The 21,723-nt window shown below is 47.8% G+C and overlaps 1 protein-coding gene across 2 annotated transcripts in view; it reads left to right on the forward strand.

Moving 5' to 3' along the window:
• Nucleotides 1–21,723, forward strand: part of GLI3 (GLI family zinc finger 3) — a 269,486-nt gene that overhangs the window by 143,127 nt on the left and 104,636 nt on the right. For both annotated transcript variants that reach the window (XM_055301317.1, XM_055301318.1), the window contains exon 4: nt 12,349–12,454. In XM_055301317.1, coding sequence (XP_055157292.1) covers nt 12,349–12,454 — 106 coding nt within the window. The remainder of the gene's footprint in view (nt 1–12,348; nt 12,455–21,723) is intronic.

Below are 21,723 nucleotides of genomic sequence, written 5' to 3' on the forward strand. Positions count from 1 at the left end.
CTCAAGACCACTGGCCTCTCCAGAAAGAAGTGTCCCTGATGGTGCCTAGCTGAATAGACTAGAAGGTTTATGGACCAACCTCCACCCCCACCCCCCACCCAACCTATTATTACCTGAGTCCTAAAGAGGAACGCTGGCAATTGGAATTGCTTTTGGATGTTTTTGAGCAGCTCAGCTTGTCTGGACTGTAGGAATCATGGAGGGGAAGAGGGGCATGAATGGCCTCTGTTCTCTATAGGCACGATGAGGTGTAACACCAGAAGTCTGGGGGGCTTGGGGCCAGGTGCCTCTGCCTGCAGTATAGTGTAGATACCCAAGGGCATTACCATGAGAGCAGGTACTCGAAGAGATATCCAGTGAGAGATCATCTGGAATGTAGTTAGCTTTCCAAAAAGAAGTCAGATGAGATGGTGGCCAAGGAAAGGGTAGCCAACAAGAGAGGACAGACATCCCAGCGTGAATTTTGGGGAATGGCCCTTGGAGTTGTTGAGTCCACATGTGGGCATCTCCTGGGCTTTCTATCTGCACACCCAGGAATTTGCATGAGCAGCATCAGTATGCACGATGGACCTTAGAGACCAGTCCCCTCTGTCAGGCCCACAGCTTGGGGGCAGTGCATGGACCGTAAAGAAGGCAGGTGGTCAGGTAAGTTCAGTGACCCTGCTCGTCAGGGGGCTGGCAGCTGATTGCTGCCAGATGGCCACCGTTCCACCAAGGGTGCAAAGAGACTTCAGGTGGGATATTACGATGAACTTAAATAGGTTTTGATTTTTTTCCTTTGATTTTTTTTTTTTTTTCCTTTCTGGGTCCATACTATTAGTGCGATTGATTTGAGAAGCTCAGCTTTAGTAATGGACTAGGGAAATCTCAGGCATTGAAAGTTTCCACTCTTTGGTCATCTCCATCGTTAATGACGGGGATGCTGCGGGTGCAGGTGCCATAGCTGGTCCTTAGAGCCCTCTTCTTAAGCAAAAAGATGTTTCCCTCCAGTGATGCCATTTGCTATCTGCTTACGTGGCCAATGTCTTTGAGCGCACGTGTGAAATACGTGCCTAGGGTCTAATACTGGAGTGTGGTGGAAAGAGTGGTTTAAGAAAAACGAAGAATGGTTTAGTTCTTACATTCTCATGAGCCAAAAAATATGAAGGAGATTTTTTTTTCTGCGCTAGCAGCCGCGGATCCTCCCCCTTCTCTCTGACTTCCTTGCTCCTCCTTGCGAGGCCATCACCGTGTGCCTTATTATTTTATGATCATGGTGAAAGAAGCACTTAAAATAAACTCTTTTCTTAAAAGCTCTGTGTGTTCCTGCTTCACGATGCTTCATAGACAGTGAGAATGCAGAGTTTAAGGGACAGGAAAGTGGAGCCTTTCAGTGCTCCCGGTGTGCAATAAATGTGCTGGAATTTCAATGGATTCCAAAGGCGTAACAATAATAGCATTAAGAACAGGCCAAGGCCTTTGATGTTATTGACAAAAAGAGGGAGAGTGTGGGCGAAGGGGCCTCTGTCATTTGTGTCCTGAGCTTTTAAACTTTTGACCTCCAACCTTTTGTGTCAAAGAGCTTTTTCCATATGGGGGCTAGCCCTCTCAAGTATCCTGAATTCACTGAAGCATCAACATTTTCTTGGCGGGAAAGGGCATTCGGTGTCTTGGAAAAGGTCCAGCCTGGGGAGGTTACTGCTGATCGCCAACCATTGTCCCCCCAGGCTGGGGGGTGGCAGGGTGCGTTTGGATGGTGGCTTCGCATGCCCATGTGGAGTGACTGGCCATGTGGCAGGTGGCAGGCAGCCTCGCAGGGCTGGAGGGTGGGCAGCAGAGCCACGGCGTCGCCCCGTGTGCGCAGGCATCTCTCGGGGAACTGGCCCTGTGCCTGTTCTCAGTGTGCGGAGCACCTGGAAGCCTGCACAGGGAAGATTCTGAAGAGATGGCAGCGTGCCTAGTGCTGGAGGCCTGGAAGGTGATGGAGGTCCTGCAGCGCCCATGTGGGAGACTGGCCTGGTCCACTGCTGCCATTCCCCACGCCCTTGCCCTTTCCTGTAGTCCACATCTCCTGGCTTCCTGCAAGGATTGGTGTGCCTCTTCTGGGCCTCATGCCCCAGGTAGCCTAGGACGGGAAGTAGACTGACAGGTGCCAGGACAGGGAGCGCTACCGTCCCCTGGCATGGCAGCGGAACAGAGTAAGTGCCTGTCTTCCTTGTGGGTGTTTATCTGCCTCAGCCGTGCTCACAGCTCAGTCATGAGTAATCCCATACTGGTGCGAGCCAGAGCGTTTGAGTAGGAACACAAGGGCCCTCTGAGAGCTTTGAGTCTAGTGGGAGAGGAGATGGGGGAGCACTTGGAGGTGCGGACAGAGTTGCACAGGTTGTCCATGGTGGACCTACACAACCTGAATGATGGAGAAGGGAAGAAGGGGCAAGTATTCCCTCCAGGTCCCTGGGGAAGCTTGACTGTCCGTGGTGGACCCACACAACCTGAATGATGGAGAAGGGAAGAAGGGGCAAGTATTCCCTCCAGGTCCCTGGGGAAGCTTGACCGAGCAGGTGGTTATTTGCATGACTCTTGAAGACAGACTAGGAGCTGACGAGTAGGAGGGAGTTCGTTCTCCACTGAGAGGACCTCAGAAGCCATGAATGGCTGCCCATGGGCACAGGAGCATGGGGATGCAGCCCTGTTGTTGGGGGCCTTACTGCCCATCGGAGGTTGAGTTGGATTGGGAAGGTTATCCAGGGCCACTGCGGACTTTGGGAGCAGGGAGCGACATGGCCAGTCTAGGTTACTGGAAGATAAGTCTGGAGAATTCGGTTTAGATAAGACGTGATAGAAAGCGTGAACTCTGACAAGCATCAGTAGAGCGTCCGAGCACTGGCTTTGGGGTGAAAAAGACACTGGCTGCGCCATGTTCTCCTGCCTTTGCCTGATTAAGGGCCATCACCTTCTCTCTTGTCTAAAAGGATGGCCATACTCATCATACCTGCGCCCAGGGTCATACGGAGACATAAGTGAGACCATGAGTTTACCTTTTTTTTTTTTTTAAGATTTTATTTATTTATTCATAGACACAGATTGAGAGAGAGAGGCAGAGACACAGGCAGAGGGAGAAGCAGGCTCCCTGCAGAGAGGCGACGTGGAACTCAATCCAGGGGCTCCAGGATCACGCCCTGGGCTGCAGGCGGCGCTAAACCACTGCGCCACCAGGGCTGCCTGAGACCATGAGTTTAAAACTTAGTACAGGGACGCCTGGGTGGCTCAGCGGTTGAGCATCTGTCTTTGACTCAGGTCGTGATCCCAGGTTCTGGGATCAAGTCCCCCAACGGGCTCCCTGCGTGGAGCCTGCTTCTCCCTCTGCCTGTGTGTGTGTGTGTGTGTGTGTGTGTGTGTGTCTCTTCTGTGTCTTTCATGACATACATAAAATCTTATAAAAAAGAAAATGTTTCTTAAAAAAAAAAAAGAGTACAGTACCTGACATGTATTATTCAGTGAATTTTGCTTCTACTTTGGACTGTTTCTATTAGTACTGTTAATTACTGTTAATGAGGTAAACCTTGAAAGACCATTCATTACTGATGGATGAGAACTAGAAATGGGGTGGGTAGTGGAGTTTAAAGAGGGGAGAATAAAAAAAAAACTCTCTTTTTTATTAAAGATTTATTTATTTATTTTAGAAAGAGAAAGAGTGGGCGCACACGCATGTGGTGGGTGGGAGGTGCAGAGGGGGAGACAGAATCCCAAGCAGACTCCCAGCCGATTATGGAGCCCGACGCAGGGCTCAAAAATCTACTGTTCACCAGTTTCTTGTCTGATGTTAAACCGAGTGAATGCGTGCCTCATTTATTTCTCATTGGCTGCAAAAACCAGCCAGCACGCCCTGAGGTCACTGCTGGGTTTCCATTGCCATCAAAATATTGCTCCAGTGGACTTGGATGAGTGGCTCTCTCGGAGGAGTGGCCTCCTTCTCCGGCCAGATGCTCCGAGCGTCAGCCCTGTGGGGCTCCGTCCCGGTGGGTCTGGGTTTGTGTGCCTGCGAGCTCCTCGTGCCTCCCGCTTCGGATTGAGCCCCCGGCAGGGGCTTCACGGTGCCTGGAATCCTGCCTCCTCCAGCGTGCTCTGCCCGAAATACAAAGAGCACGGACTTGGGTCACAAGGCCTTAGTTTTCCGCAGCTTTGTGTAGGTCACCTCGTTTTCTGAGCAGATCGTGGAAGTTGCCCTTCTTGACTCTCAAGATTGTCATGACAATAGGAAATAGAGAGAAACAGGACTCGGGGGAATAATACTAATAAATAAAGCTTTGGAAATGAGTCTGGGGGTTGCCAAGAGCATCCCGTGAGGAAATGTGGATGAGTTTTGTAAAATATAAAGTATCGTATTCTTTTGCCATGACATTTCACTACCTGCTTCTGCTAATTTCGCAACACTGAAATTGTGTTTGGGAGCTGTTTTTTTGAGTAAATTTATTTTGGATAGGATACAACTTCTAGACCTTACCTTTGTGGATGAACTGTTGGCTTACTCACTAAACCAGGCGACTTCTGAGTCCATTGTGTCTCCAAGGCCTCTGTAGTTAGATCTGAGATACCAGACACTTTTCCTGCAAACATTTCATTCTCTGCTTTCATTTTATCAGCATTAGGAATCCTACCGCGTATTTTTGGAGCTATGCATTTGGCTTTTGAATCATGCTGTACCAAAAAACGGTCACTGATCTATGACTTTGTGATTAGTAATCAGTTCCCATCTTTTAATTTCCAAGCTTGCTTATTGTCACTGGAAATGCACCATTAGTCTATTTCAAAGTAAGTGATTCGCCCCTTTTAGAGGTAGTGATTCCTGGTATGTTGTCATGTGATTTCCCCCAGAGAATTTGGCGGTTTAGGTATAATGGCCGTGAACCTTCTCTTATTTCTCCGTGCTTCCTTTTCCTCTATTTTTTTCTCTCCTATCCTGGCAGGAAAGCTAGAAACAACAAAAATGTCATGGATGCACATATAAGGGATCATAGGCAAGAGACATTCCAGAAACTGGATGGAAGGATTCCCTTGGGTTGGCCAGTAGGTAGATGTGGTCTGTTTCCACCATTGGGAAGCTAGTGGATGAGACTTTTAGCTAAGAAATGTACAAAGGCTCGCTGATGAAGGAAGTTAGAAGGAACCAAAAAGAGGAGAGGTCAAGTGTTTGTTCACTACCCAGGACACATTCGAGGTGCTAAAGGCGGAGGACTATCTGTCGTTCTCTTGTGGAAATACGTAATTATGTTTGTTAAGAAGCATGACGTGGATGGATTAGAGTGTGATCAGAGTGTAGTGCCGGGTAGCACTTAGATCTAAAATGTTAATTAATTTAATACGCCTCTGTGCTACGCAGAAGTAATGATAGAAAGATTGCTATTTGAGTAGTGGGGAATGCCCACGGAAATTTATACAAGAGGGTTCAGGAATGTTGGATAGTTGCCAGATAAAAAATTTATTGGGTTTTAGGAATAGCATAGTTTTTGTTGTTAATTAAGCTTTCTGTGAAGCTTTGTGTATATTTTAGTTAATTTATAAGGAAACTTAAATTTGCAAGTGTTAAATGATTATTGCCATTATTTTGCTAAATTTATAGTCCATTTCCTCCATCAGTATGCTTATCTTAGAATGTGTTTAGGATAGGTTTTGCTAAAAATCACAGGATGCGTATCCCTTTTCAGAATAATATATTAGTACGGATACCTCTACTATACGGATATTTTTAAGTAACGCCGACCGGCATCTAGGTACTTTGCATATGCAGTGCTTTTACTCAAAAATCACTCCGGATGGGAAAGAAAAATTTGGTGGGTGGTTTTTCTGAAAGGTAAGAATTACAGAAAATTACTTGATTGTGGTACTCTAGGACAGGGTTCGTCGAACGGTTTTCCGTAAAAGGCTAGATAGTAAATGTGTCACGCTTTGTGGGCCATGTGTTCTCTGTCATAACTAGTTAACCCTGCCATTATCATGTGAAAGCAGACGCGAGCAGTTTTGTGAGCAAAAGAGTGCATCTGTATTTTAATAAAACTTTATTTACAAAAACTGGCCCACGTGAAGCAGTTTGCGGACGCCTCCCGTAGCATTTTCTTTCCAAGTAAAAACGGCCCCCGCCATGGTATACAGTGACAAAATAATACATCTTTTTGTGTTTTCGTGGTTTTTTTTTAATCTATAGGTTTCTAGACATGTATAGATTTCTAGAGTGTTTTAGAAGCAGTTTTTTAAAACTTGCACCACACTGCAGAGGGTCTACACATGCTAACGAGACTGGAGATGTTTCCAATTCTAGACCACACGCGTGTGAGACCACAAAGAAGGTTCCTCATGCTCCATGGGGCGCTCCGTGGGGTGAGCCCACTGGGTGTGCAGCCAGGCCACAGCTGGTCCGGGTGGGGCGCCACTCTTCTGCTTCCATTCGTAGCACATCAGGAGGGCCACGGACGGTCTTGTTCTAGACATTCCTGGTCAGGCGTCACTGGCGTGTCCTCAGAGCGGCCAGATGGCCTCCCTTGTGGGGCCGTGCTCCTGCCCATGGGCAGGAATGTGTGTGTGAGGGAGCCAGCCTGGGTGTTCCGGGAGGCCAACTGGTGAGGTCTCCTCTAGGCCAGGGAGCCCTGGCAAAGGTCTCGCAGGCACGGAAGTGATGACTGGAGATGCCCAGGGCGGACGATGCAGAGACAGGACCCCAGTGGCTCCTCAGCACCTCACTGGAGGGGAAAGGGTTTCTCTCTCTCCCCCTTTCAGCGGCTCGAGACCTCTCATCTGATAGTCACCGGGTGATGATTTTGGTTCTGGCACAGTGGCCGTTGGCCACATGGGATTTTAGTGCTGATTCTGCTGACGACAGACGATTGAGTGAACTTCAGGGGACTGGACATTCCTACGGGCAGGGTTTACCCTAATGACAGGAAAAATCATCCCTAGTTCTGGTCTCGAATAACTTCCAGAGTCAGCGTGCAGACGACTGGAGTATTTAGCTAAGCCAGGAGACCGTGGGCAGTGGTGGGCCGCATGCGTGTGTGGTTTCCTGGGTGCTTTGGGCCACTCAAGCCCCCTCTGTGAATTTGTACTCCTCTAGGGCACTGGGGGAGCCAACTTTGACCTTTCTTTGTCAGTCTGCAATGTTCCTATGGAAATCTCAAACTTTAGAAGGCAGTTTTCCAGAATGGCATCTAAGAGCTCTCCTAGCCTGAGCACGCTGAAACCATTCCGGGGGCCCAGGCAGCAACGGAAGAGAAGTGTCCAGGTGCCTCTCTGGCTACGGGTCTTAGGAGCAACCCGGGCCTGTGGCGAAGGGACCTGGAAATCAGTGCCTCTCGTTCCTAACGAGACCCTTACCGCGGAGCGTGATGACAGCCAGCGTGAAATCGAATACTGACAACTGCGCCCAGCACAAATATTTTTTACTGTGCGTTTCCACTTAAACACGTGTCGAGCCAATTACATATGTATGGGGTTTAGAGACTATTCCACCGAAGCCTCGGATAATACGCGCTCCTCACATCTCGGTTTCGTAGAAGGGGAATTTGGCCTAATAGGCCTCCGGCGAGCGCGCAGTAAATCATCTTTGCAGCCCGAAGCCCGTGCAGCCCACCGGCCCGCTGCTCCGCGGCTCCCCGCCCCTGCACCTGGGAGGATTGTAATTCCCTCGCGGAATTGATTCCCGCGTCCCGCGCATTAGTCTCCCTGTCTTCCGTTTGGCCCGTTAGTTTGCTGACAGTAGAGTACACAGCACTTAGCGGCCGGCTTGGGGAGCCATCAGTCAGGAAATCGTCTGATAAATAGGAGGAGCCCGGGTTCCTGGCACTTGCTTCTGCTTCAGCAGTTTTCGCCCGACTTTGGAGAAGTCATCACGCGGGGTTTTGTCAAGGGCCGCGGGGACGAACGGCGCCCCGGGACCTGCGGGGAGGAGGACGCGGTGGCGGCGGGGACCCGCGCCTGCTCTCGGGCCGGCGTGTCCTGGGCGGCGTCGCGGCTGCCCAGCCTGCCGTGCAGGCGACGGGCCAGAGGCCACGAAAGCACCCAGCGCGGGGGGGGGGGGGGTTCTTCCTTTTTCTTTCTCTCTTTCTTTCTTTCTTTCTTTCTTTCTTTCTTTCTTTCTTTCTTTCTTTCTTTCTTCTTTCTTTCTTTCTTTCTTTTAAATCTTTGAGAAAATGTTGTGATGCTCCGTGTCGTGGGATGCAGACATGGTAGGACAGGATGCAGACAGGATGCTCCATGTCGTGGGATGCCACAGACCCAGTAGGACAGGATCAGCGAGGCTCCACATCATGGGATGCAGACATGGTAGGACAGGATCAGGGAGGCTCCATGTCATGGGATGCAGACATGGTAGGACAGGATCAGGGAGGCTCCATGTCATGGGATGCCACAGACACGGTAGGACAGGATCAGCGAGGCTCCATGTCGTGGGATGCCACAGACACGGTAGGACAGGATCAGCGAGGCTCCATGTCATGGGATGCCACAGACACGGTAGGACAGGATCAGCGAGGCTCCATGTCGTGGGATGCCACAGACACGGTAGGACAGGATCAGGGAGGCTCCATGTCGTGGGATGCCACAGACACGGTAGGACAGGATCAGCGAGGCTCCACATCATGGGATGCAGACATGGTAGGACAGGATCAGGGAGGCTCCATGTCGTGGGACGCCACAGACACGGTAGGACAGGATCAGCGAGGCTCCATGTCATGGGATGCCACAGACACGGTAGGACAGGATCAGCGAGGCTCCATGTCATGGGATGCCACAACACGGTAGGACAGGATCAGCGAGGCTCCATGTCATGGGATGCCACAGACACGGTAGGACAGGATCAGCGAGGCTCCATGTCATGGGATGCCACAGACACGGTAGGACAGGATCATATACTCTTTTTAGTCTTCATTTACGCCGTCTTCAAGCGTGTCTTGAATGGGGAGAGGAGTGTCCCGTTGCGTTTGTCCCAGAAGGCAGCGAGGTGCCGTCTCCACTCCACTCGTAGCCGATGCCCCAGGAGTGGTGGTTTGCACAGACTTCATCAGTCCACGATGAGTGGTTTTAGACTACATCAAGAGGGAAGCAAATCAAAATGGTAAAATACTTATTAAACCAAGACCAGATGTGTGCTCAGATCAGATCCATCCCTTTTTGTTCTTTATTTACCCTAATTCCAGAACGCAGAATCCACGAGTGTCCTTAGGGCCCTAAAGGAACACACACTGTCCATCGGAATGAGCTTCGACGCTCACAAAACCCCGGACTCAGCAGCGGGAGAGGACTACTGACGCCTCAGTGATTGTGTCTTCCAGTTTCTTCTCACATCGTTTTGCAGCACCTGGCCATCTTCTCTTTTCATTCTGAAAGGAGAGAGGGAAAGAGCAGGAGGGAATTAAAGTCCTGTCGAAATACGTTCTGGTTAAAACGAAAAGGTGGCGGTGCCTTTTAAATATCCATGACAGCCCTATCGATTTCCTTGGGGAGGAAATTTTTATGCAGCTCGGGTGTACTCTTGATTTTATAGGATCAACAGGTTGGTCTTCGCCTGTAATCAGCTCAAGCTCATTATCCAAAGTCAAGCGATAAGGAGTCTTAACTTCCTGGACGCATGAGGCCGATACTCAGTGTGGAATAAATTCACACACTTTGAGCCCTGTGTATATGAAAAATGTGGATTTGGGGCCTTGTCGTAATTCATCACTGAACCCACATAGAGAAAATCAGATACAATTGACACCCACTTATCTGGTGGAGAGAATTTAATCACACAGACCACAGCCAAGAGCCAAGGAGGAAAGAAGTGAAAAGATCCTCCAACTCTGACATACTTGTCACAATGTCCCTGGAAAATGTGTGGGACGAGCCTTCAGGAGGAGGGTCAGGTTTCATGAACGCTTGACCAGAACACGGTGTTAGTGGCCCTACTTTTCCGATTTCCAAGTGCATGCAGGTGATGTGAGCTGAGTTTGAAGGTTTGAAGTCTGCTGGAGGCACGCACGTGTGTTCGCATGAGCACCAACCACCGAAAGGAGAAGAGAAAGAAGAACCACCCCTGAGTCTGGCGGCCGTCTGCCTCACCCTGGACTCAAACCTGACACATGTGGGCCTGTTTCAAAATTTAAAATCAGGAAATATTTACTGAATGTGTGTCAGACTCCCAAACTACTGAAAAAGGTGGCTCCACTCCGTTGTATGTTGTTTTAAGAAGTATGAATAATTTGCATTGGAAATGATTAAGCGAGGGACACCTGGGTGGCTCAAGGCGTGATCCCGGGGTCCTGAGATCTCCCTCTGCCTATGTCTCTGCCTCTCTCTGTGTCTCTGTGTCTCTCCTGAATAAATAAAATATTTAAAAAAATATTTAATGTGTAAGCAGAATTGGACATTTTGGCTCTGCGTGGCTCACCGGGTTTGACAGCAGCGCTGGATACGCTTTCAACGTCAGCACGCCAGCCACGGAGCTTTGGTGACAAAAGAGTAACTCCATCCTCCTTTCATAGTTAAGTCCTAAGCAGTGCACTTAAAATATGATTGATTTTTTTCGCGTGGAATTTATACAGCGTATAGTGTGGTAAGCCATCAGGGAGTTGGAAATCCCTCACCTGCTCAGTGTCCAGCGTGCCTCGACTGGGTGACAGCACGGAGACAGCAGCGCGGCACCACTGCGCTGACTCCCACCTTTACCTTATGGTAGACATTGCATGCAGTCAGCAAGCCTGTGAGGCAAACATCACATCCTCTCTCAGTCCCAGCGGTTTTCCAAGAAACCTTCTACATCTGATGGAGCGTAGCTTTGGGCACCTCCTTGGTTCTCCCAACACTGCGTCCATAGTTTTTCACTCTTATTTTTTTTCTTCTTCTCATAACCTTACTGGTAGATTCTCAAAGGAAGGCAGCAAGGGCAAAGTTCAGACAAGGGTCGTAAGGTTTCATAATTTTTTTTTTCGATTTTAATTTATTCATGCATTTCCTTCAGACTTTGGGAAAATGCTGGAAGCCCTGCCGAGGCACCGTTGGTGCGTGCATCAGTCCCCGGGAATGTTTTGGGGCGATAGCTGTTCTCCCGCAGGTGCCAGGACAAGTGTGTGGGAAGGTAATATTTGATGAGAGGCTTTGGCGCGAGGCTCATGGCCTTGGAGACACAGCGTCGCTCCATCACCTTGCTTCTTGGAACTTGGGGGAAACTTGAGTATCAGCCATGCTTCTGATGAGAAAAATCTGGCAAAATTCTCTTTGGGTTTTGCAGTGAATCACTATTTAGAAAAAAAAAAAAAGTTTATGTTCAGATTTTTCAGAGGCAGTCTGCTTAAGTTACTGTACTAAATGGGAGTGGAGGAGCTCTCGGAGGTCCGCGCACCCACAGGAACCCCGGAAACGCTGACAGCAGCCTGAGCCAGAACAGAGGGGGGCTGGTCTGGGTCCAAGGAGAGGGTCAGGGCTGCAGGGCCGGCATTCCTTCCTTTGCTCCCAGCCTCCCTGTCCGTGTGACAGGGTCCGCTCACCTCTTCCAGCCAGGCCCTGGCGCATCTCTTCAGCTGACCTACAGATCTGCTGCCCTTTCCTTGTGACAGGACAGTGGAGTCCTGACCCTCCTGACAGGGAGGAGGGGAGCGTGCATTTAAATTCTAAAACCGTGGGACCCCTGGGTGGCTCAGTGGTTGAGTGTCTGCCTTCGGTTCAGTGCGTGATCCCAGGGTCCTGGAATCGAGTCCTGCATCAGGCTCCCTGCATGGAGCCCGCTTCTCCTTCTGCCTGTGTTTCCGCCTCTCTCTGTGTGTAAAATAAGTAATAAAAAATAACAAAAAATAAATTTTAAAATCGTGTGTGTGTGCGCGTGTTCCATACATATGCACGTAAGTGTGTACGTACATGTATATAGACCCATGGATTGTAGCAGGGACTTTTTTATTTTTTATTTTTTTCTGGCTGGGGCTTTAGAAAAGACTCCTTCCTTTAAAAAGCATCAAGGATGGGAGAGAGATGAAACTAGTATTTATATTACGTCTTTGTCTAAATTTCACCTGGCAGTACAATTGAAAAGAACTCTGTGTCCTCAGATCTGGTCCTTCGGGTTTTGCGGCTCCCTTCAGGCCTTCCCTTCAGGACAGGACACCTGTTATTCTCCTTTTCTTGCTTTTTCTTGGGGGTTGTAGCTGCAGCCCTTGGGGCAGGTGCTAGGTGCTTGCTCATACTTCTCCAGGACCCCCGTACCTCCGAATGAACTCGAAAGACCGCTTCCCCAGGTTCTTCAACGTGGGCTTGGCCTACGTTGCGAAGGAAGTATGGCGGCGTGGTGTCATGGGTTGGGGTCCTGTTGCAGAGCGTTTCTTTTATACATGCTGGATTTTCTTTCTGTTTCAGACCCTTCTCATCTCTTTCCTGCATTCCACCCTCCTGTACCAATCGATGCAAGACATCATGAGGGGCGTTACCATTATGACCCGTCTCCGATTCCTCCATTGCATGTGTAAGTAGTCACACTTTACCCACTAACGAAGCAGAACAGAACACGAGCTTTCACTGTCTCACGACTTTTGGTGAACGGTGCGGCTCCTGGGCTTTGAAGATGTGATACAAGTGTAAGATTTACTTTTGAAATATGGCAAGCCTATCTGTTCCTGGACTCACTGAAGCAAATCCCCGTCGCTTCCTGAAGAATGCCTGTCACACTAGGTGGCTGGCAAGTATTCACTGTATATGGTGCTGACGTGTGTTCTGTGGGCCGTAAATACTAAATTAAAAAGGTAGAGGTCTAAGTGGGAAGTTACCACTCGGAATAGGTGTGTGGGAGAGGTTGGGTTTGAAGTTTTTCATGCTAACGTTTCTGTTCCCTGGAAGTCCCGTCCCAGCGGTCGCCATGAATTGTCATGAAATTTTTATGGTGAATTTTCAGGGCCCCCACGGTGTGTAGAGCGACAGTGACTTGATTGATGGGGAGGTCTCCCAAACGGGATGGCGCATGTGACCGAGCACATGATTTACACAAAGATAAAGGGAAGGAATGATGGTGATCACATCCGTTAGGACAGGAAGCAGAAGAACACTTTGTGGAAATAAATAGTATCTCACCCAGGTTGGGGGTAGAAAGAACAGTGGATTTCCACGCGAAGGTGGCATTCTTTTGTTGCGATGTCCGGAAAACTGTCGGATACTATAATTACTGATGCCAGCGCCTGGGAGGGGCCACCCCTTCATTCAAGGGCCCTTGATGTATACATTTAGTCAGATCTGGTAATCACCCTTCATTCTGAGACAGTAAAGTTAGAAAAACACAAATAATACTTTGAAGAATAATGCTGGTTATTTAGATGGTGGATTGCGTCTCCATGGCCATTAGTTAAGCTGTGTAATTACGTATGTGCCAAAGAAAAATGAAGTTGTTTTAAAACAAGTCCTCCTCTGTGAACAGAATTAATTGATATTAACAGCCGTAACTACATGCCCAAGTACACATATAATATTTTACCAACAGTTTTTTGGATCCATCCCCCATTATTGAATTGTAATTTCAGAGCAGATTTGCCTGGAGGTAAGTAATAAATCTGTGTTGCAGACTTCCATAAGCATTAAAGGAGAAGTGGGTATTTATAGAGAGAGAATACAGAAACTTGTGACTTATTCTTTGACTTTTTTTTTTTGTTGAAACACAAGTAAGTATTTACAGGGTTCTGAAGCCTGCTAAAAATATACTCAAATAAAACCATGAGGCCAATTAAAAACCCCTATACGGAAAGAGAAGGAAATTCCAAATTCAGGCCGAAACCTGCCATGTAATTCGTCCTGTGGTATGGAGGCTTTGCGGGGCAGATGGGACCTCAGAGGCCCTCGACGAGGCTCTGCCCCATGGGGTACAGAGTCAGCAAGGGCCAGGCCCGCCTTGGAGATGCACATGGCTCATCCCTCTCACACTCCAGTCTCTGTGATGCGGTAATTTATATCAGATTTCCTGTGGAATTTCAGAATGCTTTACTCTTTCAAAAAGACTGCTATAGAGAAACTTCCCCCCGGATTGAGGTTATATGATGGAATGAGCTAGTTCCTATGGATTCATTATCGCTTGCCTTGTTATTAAATAATTCAAATGTGACTCTACCAATAAAAATCCCACGTCTTGGTCCTTTGCCAGAATGCAGCAACAGCAAGTGCTCATGTGGCCCATACCTTGCGGTCGGGGCCCTGGTCACTGTCCCTTCAGGATTAGCTCGCCTGTGACAAAAACACCACAGGCTTGAGGCAGGTCGGGTTTGGAAAGTCCTGGGAGTTGGGGGTTGCATTTCAGGTATGACTGCTGAGCTGGGGTTTTTATAGGTTTTAGGACTTCCTGCTTTTCTGGCCAAGCCTTAGGGTACTTTCACACAACCGACTGAACTGTTCCCTAGCTGCCTAAACGGATAGCTCTCAAAATTCATAACGTGAGGCGAGTCGATAATGCCGAGGCCCAGAGGAGGGTCCTGGAGTCTTCTGAGAGGGGGCGTCATTGCCCCGTGCAGAGGGCAGTGGGAAGGTGGGTCCGTGGCCGTCCAGGACAGCTAGGCCTGGAAGGGCTCTGGGTGGAGACCCGAGAGCTTATGTGGTTGGCCCGGGAGGCTTGGACACATGTGTCTCTGGTGCACCCTTGGAACAGTATGTTCTCTCCGCATTGCCCTCAGTGGCCCTCCTCCTCTGTGTGACATACCCCTGCTTCAGCTCCTCATCCTCAAGGCCTCCTTCCAGGCTCATCCCTCCCCCCAAAGCCATCTCTCTAGCGCCCCACGTTTGCCCTTACTTTGGGGTACATCATCTTTCTGGTGATTTCCTGCCCCTGCTCACTGCCCCCTGCTAGTTTGCAGGCAGTGCCCAGCACCCGGCCAGGCACCCTGTAAAAGGTGCTTGGTGGACACTCAGCTTGTCCATCTGGGAGGCGGGATGAGCGGGACAGCGCTAATGCCCCCCACCCTTGCTTTATCACACTCACCTGTCCTGGGAACTCTGGTAACCTACCCTTGCCTTTCACTGCCTGGAAATGCAGTTTCGGCCTTCCTGGATCTCCAGACTGCAGGAGGAGTTCAATGATGTCATGTGCGTGTGAGCACTCTCAAGAGCACAGAGCTCCAAACACGCTGGGAGCCAGCATCCGAGGTAGCGGGGGCCTGAGAAACACGGGCCTCGCTCAGTCACGACCCACTTCCAGGCCTTTGCACCTTCTGAGGTGCTAGGAGTGGCCACCTGTGATCGTTTTAGGATCGGAGAGTAATCTGGGCAAGTATGACTTGGTTGCTGAAATCTTAAAAGCACATCCATTAAGAGTAAAATGGTTTTATCTAGAACTCGGGTTCCAAATTGCTTGCTCGTAATTGTCTTCTAGAAAATGAGATCAAGTGAGCTTACGGAGTTTTTAGAATAAGCATTTTTAATTATAAGAAGACCAAATTTGGGGGGATACTCTCATTATTTTGTACACATAATTGTCCTTCTGGTGCCAGCTTTAAAAATGAAATTATAAGTCTCTTGAAAACAGGATTTGTGTTGGTGATGGAAGCACTGGCAGGTCTCTGTTTAGAAGGATGGCAGGCGCTGTGATAATTATGCTATCATATCCTATCATTAAAGATTCTATTGAAAGAGGTTTATAAATTGCTCCTCTTTTTAGATAAACCACCCTATATTAAGGCATCAACGATATGGTGCAGAATTAAATTAAAATCTCATAAAATGAAATATGTTCCGTATTAGCTGTTTGACACTTAATTTGCCTCTGAATGAGTAGAGGAAATCACAAATTAACCTGCCTTTGTTTTTCCAACCATGGCTTATTAGGTGTTAGAACAACTACAATTACAGCCTAATAATAACCACCAAGCCTTATAAATATGTACGGAAATGCGTCCGTTTGCATTAAAGCACCAGCTTGTTAAATGCAGTGTCTTTAGCTTACCCTGCCTCCCTCTCAGGGCGTCATCCACAGTGCATGGGTACGCAGTGTAGACAGAGCATAGAAACTCACATTAAGTGTCCTGGAAATAACAGTAGAATTTATTAGTATTTCCTTTCTCAACTCAAAATCATGACTTCAGGTTCACGGACTTACAGGTGGAACAGTGGATCGTAGGCATCTCCTTTTCCTGAGTCATCACCTAAAGATTGCCATAGAAAATGTATAGCTCCTGCATTATGTTCCTTTAATTCAAGTAGTTTGGAAATTAAGGAACACTAAAGGTGGAGAATTTCCCCTTTTCCTCTGAGAGCTACACTCCACAGACTTCACCAGGACTTGTGCCCAGTCCATACACCGGAATGTCTCTTGCTCTCTCAAACCGTTTGCTTGGACCACAGATTCTGTGTTTTATTAAGCCATCCAGGAAAAAAAAAAAAAGTGCATTTTTCAAAAGATTTTCTTTATTTATTCATGAGAGACACAGAGAGGCAGAGACACAGGCCAAGGGAGAAGCAGGCTCCTCGCGGGGAATGTGATGTAGGACTCGATCCCAGGACTCTGGGATCACGACCAAAGGCAGTTGCTCAACCACTGAGCCACCCAGGTGCCCCCAAAAAGTGCAGTGTTTTGGGAAAATGTCAGTGAGTGCACTTTATTGTATTTCAGAGATTTTTTTTGGAGCATTAAAGGCAGAACCCGAATGTGTATCCAGAGTGGAGCTGATCTTTCGCTCCTGGTCTCCTTGTATTGCATGCCTTGCATTGTTCTCTTTGGGGCTGCATGCAGGCCTGCATAACTCCAGGAGGCGTCATTGTGTGCTATGGGGGTGCACGATGCTCTTGAGGCTAAAAATGAGTGTGCATCTTTGGATTTTACTTGGGAATTTAGACAGCTGCAATATTAAGCTCCCCTCTCCCAAAATACAGTTAGATGTTCAAGCGACTCTACATTCACCCTCATCAAGAAAGTACTTTTTTCTCTTTTGAGTATGAGCATTTTGAGTGTGAGCTCTAAAAAAAAAAAAAAAATGGTGTTCAAATTCATGTAAGCGTGTCCCTTTTAAAAACTAGACAGAGAGTATTTATTCATAGAAACCCAAATTATAAAGTTTTAAATTTTGCATTTCTTCTGAATTTTCCCCTGGAAGAAATGTCTGTCTTGTACCTACAGCTTTTTGGAGCGAGAGGGTTCTCATTTATGGACCAATATGAATTGAATTTCAGAGAGTCCGTTTGCTTCATACTGAACTCTGCAATTCATTTTGCAAAGTGAGATCCTTAGTTACTAATCCATGGCGGTGATTCAAGCCCCAAGAACCTTGCCAGCTGAGCCAGGAGCTGCCCTTGTCTGGAGCCGTGGATGTGGACAGGGCTGTGCTCCCAGCTCGCAGTCACAGAGGCTGTCACCCTTCACCATCCACGTCACTAATTCACCCCAGAAAACCCACTTCACCTTCCCTCTCTTGGGGGAGATGAGCACTCGTGTTCTGGTTTATTCGGCAGCTCTTTATTCTCTTGCTTGACTCCATGTGGCTCTATCTGGGGCTGCCCGACTGCGTGGAATTATTCCACCTAAGAAGAGGTGCTCTTCCCACCGCAAGTGGCATCTGGGGAGAGGACTCCACGCACAGCAGACCACTCATACTAGCTGTGAAATAGAGGGCCCTGGAAATACCTACGGCTTTGCTCCATGATGACGATGGCCTTTTAGGGACGATAGCAAGCAGATGAGTAGCAGGTTTGGAGTATGAATAAATACATTTCTTTCCAGGGAGAAAAGGTCCAAGAAAAGACATGTCATTGTGGTAAAAGCTTAGGCAAAGGAAGGGTACGTAGATGGCCAGTGCTGCTGTTGCGTTTCCTTCCCTCGTTTCTTCCCACCCTCCCTGCATTCAGCACCTTGCTTGTTTTAGGAGGTACTGTACCCATCGGGAGCTCACATAATAGTTATTCAAAAGCAGCCTCCAGTCTAGCTGCCTATTAAAACCTTGTGATGGGGCCATGCACATAATAGTGGTTTCATTCTATTCCTTCCCCTTCAGTAAAGTGCAGAGATGGAGCAAAACCTTGTATTTGTATCTGGGGGCACGCCCAGTTTGGAATATTTGAATAGAACAATTTAAAGTTAACAAAGGAAGGTCCTTTTTTCCCTTCAGTGCTCTATCATAACCATTATTAGGACTGGTGGTGAAGTGTAGCGTAGTGACAGATGCCATCAAATAACTAGAGCTAATATTGTGTAAGAATCACTCCCCTACTCCTCCCCCTGCCAAAAAAAAAAAAAAAAAAAAAAAGAAGAAGAAAAAAAGATGTATACATTTCTTTTTTTTTTTAAGATTTTATTTATTTATTCATAAGAGACACAGAGAGAAAGAGAGAGGCAGAGACACAGGCAGAGGGAGAAGCAGGCTCCACGTAGGGAGCCCGATGTGGGACTCGATCTCGGGACTCCAGGATCACACCCTGGGCCAAAGGCAGGTGCTAAACCGCTGACCCACCCAGGGATCCCCTATAATTACATTTCTTAAGTACAAAGACCATCTGTGTGTTTCTCTGCATTTGCCGGGACCAATCCACATCGTATGCATAGAAGCTCCTACTTAAATACTATTTTCAAGAATAAGGGCTTGTTTCTCTTGGGCCAAGGCTGGGTCGCTGCCAACACCTTTCTTTTTCTTTTCTTTTTTTTTTTTTTTTTTGTTTCTTTAATGTCGTTAGAGTGTGTCACCTTTATACCAACAAGGCTAGCACACTTAGAACTCAAAATCACAAGCTTAATAAGTAAAAACTTAAGATTATATTAGAAGCACTTACCGCGATATTGGATGCTTTCCGGTGCCAGGTGCATTCCCTGATACTACATCAGTTACTGGTTGTAAAAAGTCCATAGTTACCTTATGTGACATTTATTACTGATCCCCAGGCCCTTCATATGGAAATAGAGTTAATGAAATTAGCAATCTTAAATGCAAAACCGAAAAAGGAGCAAAATTTCAAAAGTAAGGGGGGAAAAAAAGAAAATAGTGTAACGTGTGCAGCTGTAGTGACCATAGCTGCTCACATGACATTTTTGAGTGTTTAGCTATAGGCTAGCACAATTTTAGAGACTTTACATAATTTCCCATGTTAAACTTAGAGCAGTGCTGTGATGGAGTTGATATGACCAGCCTCATTTTAAAGATGCAGAGGCCTCGATGCAGAGAGGTTACGCAGCTTGGGAGTAAATAGTGCATTGGATGTGACACCCCCCCCCCCCTTACACACTTGACTTTTATCCTCTGCTTGTGAAAATCAGTACTGAGACTTTGCTGGCCTAGTCTGCGCTTACTGGAGGAGCACAAATCATTGTAACAAAGATAGGACATTCTCAACGTCACTGGCTGTCAGAGTCTTATGCCGATTACTAAGGTAGGAAATATGACAGTATGAAGAGCCATAAAAAGCCTTTCGACCTAAAAAGCCTATCAATAGCCAAAAACATTAAATACACATTAATGTTTGCTGCTGTAGAATTTGGGAAACCAAACAACTGGACAATGTACACACCCAACCACAGGGAGTGGCTTGGTAAATTGTGGTTTGTCGACTTGGTAGCCTATTGGGTGGCCCTCGACAGTTGGGTCAAGGAGACCGTATCAAGGCATGGGTAGGTAATGATGGGTGATGATAGTGGTATACTCTGTGGAACGTAAGTCATGCTGGACTAGGTCATAACACGTATCTGCCTGGAACCTTCTTCCCTCGGATACCCTCACCTCATACATTTCTCAGCACTGATGTCTCCTTATCAGGAAAAGTCTTCTGTGAAGACTGTCTAATGAAGTTTGGGAAACTCCAGCCTCTGAGCCTATTTTTGTGAATAAAGTTTGGGACACAGTGACCGCCACCCCATATTGACTGTTGTCGGAGGCGGCTTTAGCAATCAAGGGCCTGGTTGAGTTGGGCCATGAGACAGACAGATATGGCCCGCGAGGCCTTAAAAGATGAACTTTGCCAACCCCAACCTAAAATAACACCCTCTTTCCAGCCCTACTCTTTGTCCCCTTTTTCTGTTTTATTTTTCTTTCTTTAGTTTTTGGGTTTTTTTAATGAATTTCTTTCTTTATTCATGAGAGGCATAGACAGAGGGTCAGAGACATAGGCCGAGGGAGAAGCAGGCTCCATGCAGGGAGCCCGACATGGGACCCAATCCCGGGACGCTGGGATCACATCCTGAGCCGAAGTCGGATGCTCAACCGCTGAGCCACCCAGGCGCCCTTCTTTATTGCTTTTTATAAGCGAATGCCACTCACCGTATTTTCTACTTTGAGACTTTCCGACGGCTAATCCCAGCATTTTCCATTGCGCAGCCTGTCCAGTTCAGAAAAGATAATAACCCTTACTGTTTGGTTATCATTTCTCATGACCAACTGAAAAAATACCGTGAAGCCTGCCTAATTGTCAAGAACGACTTTAGGCCCGTCTCCACCCGCAGTTCCCGTGTCAGTCTGAAAATGTGGGTGAGTTTCAGTTCCTGAACCTTAAAACTTTAAGGGGCCGGCAGCCTGAGTCCAGACCCACCAGCACACACTTCACTTTGCATGAAGAGATGAACGCGGAGCCAAGTGCTCCTCCGAGGGCATCACGCGTTCTTGTGTTTTGCAGTATTTCTAACGACTGCAATACCGAATTCGGTCATCGGTTGCAGAGAAAGCAGGCCCTAATTATAGTGCATATTCACAGAGCCTGAGCGGCAGCTTCTTGGATAAAATTCCTGTGTTCTTTATGCTGCGCTCAGCAGTCAGGTCCAGGAGCAGATATTGACTGGAGGTATTCACGGTCACTGAACCGGAAGCCTCCGGCTCTATAGAGCCTGCTGTCAAACCTGTTGCGGGGGTCTGGGGGGTACTGGACTGTAACAGACTTTTTTCTCGGAGTACAATGCTTCCACTCATGGTAAGCCTGGCTTCAAAGAAAACAGAAATTTACTGCCGTGGTTTTATGTATTTTTCGAAATCTGCATTGGAGAAAATTGAACTTGAACAGCATTTGTCCCAATGGGAAGACACCTTGGGGTTGGCTCGGTGTGATGACGGTCACCCGGATGGAAGGGGCCCGTGGGTCTCACTACGCGGCCCTCTCTGCTTCGCTTAGGTAACAGAACCCGCTCTTTCCAACTAAACAAAGACATGCCATTTCCTATAGTGGCACAGCATGCTGAGTTCATTTCAGACCTTTCCCCAGAGGAACAAAGGCCCACGACACAGGGCTGCTTGTCATTCAGTTCTTTTTGTGACTGTGGTACCCCCTACCCCCGCCCTGTGAAATGCATACATCAAAAAATATAGTGGTCGTGGACCATTCCAGAAACCTGCTCGCTAACTTTCTGAATCCTGAGTAACAGATTGGCTGGATTTTTGCATCTTTGGTGATGCTAGGGAACTGAGCCCTCTAAAAGGAATTAGCAGGGAAAAGTGTGGAGACTCCTCTGCATCCTGAAGTGGGGAGTTTGGGCAGTGCATTCATCAGATCGCTGTACGGAAAAGAACTTTGAAAAGAAAAATCTGGACTTTTGCACTTGGGTAAAAATGAGCCAGTTGGTCCTGTGGCTTACCGGTCCCGTGCCTGCTTCCTGCGCTGACCTAGCTGAATTGGTGACGGTGCATGGGTTTTTAACTCCAGTGTTGTGATTAACATCAAGTGCATGCTGGATCTGTACCCTGCGCCTCTGCCTCTCCCCTCTCTCTCTCTCCCCACATGCACAAAGGAAGAAAAGAAGGTAGAGAAAAGGGTAAGAAGGGGCAGAAACTGCCTTTAGGGCACGAGCATGCGTTGCCAGGAAAG

Source organism: Nyctereutes procyonoides, unplaced genomic scaffold (genome assembly GCF_905146905.1).
Source record: "Nyctereutes procyonoides isolate TBG_1078 unplaced genomic scaffold, NYPRO_anot_genome, whole genome shotgun sequence".
Lineage (NCBI taxonomy): Eukaryota > Metazoa > Chordata > Mammalia > Carnivora > Canidae > Nyctereutes > Nyctereutes procyonoides.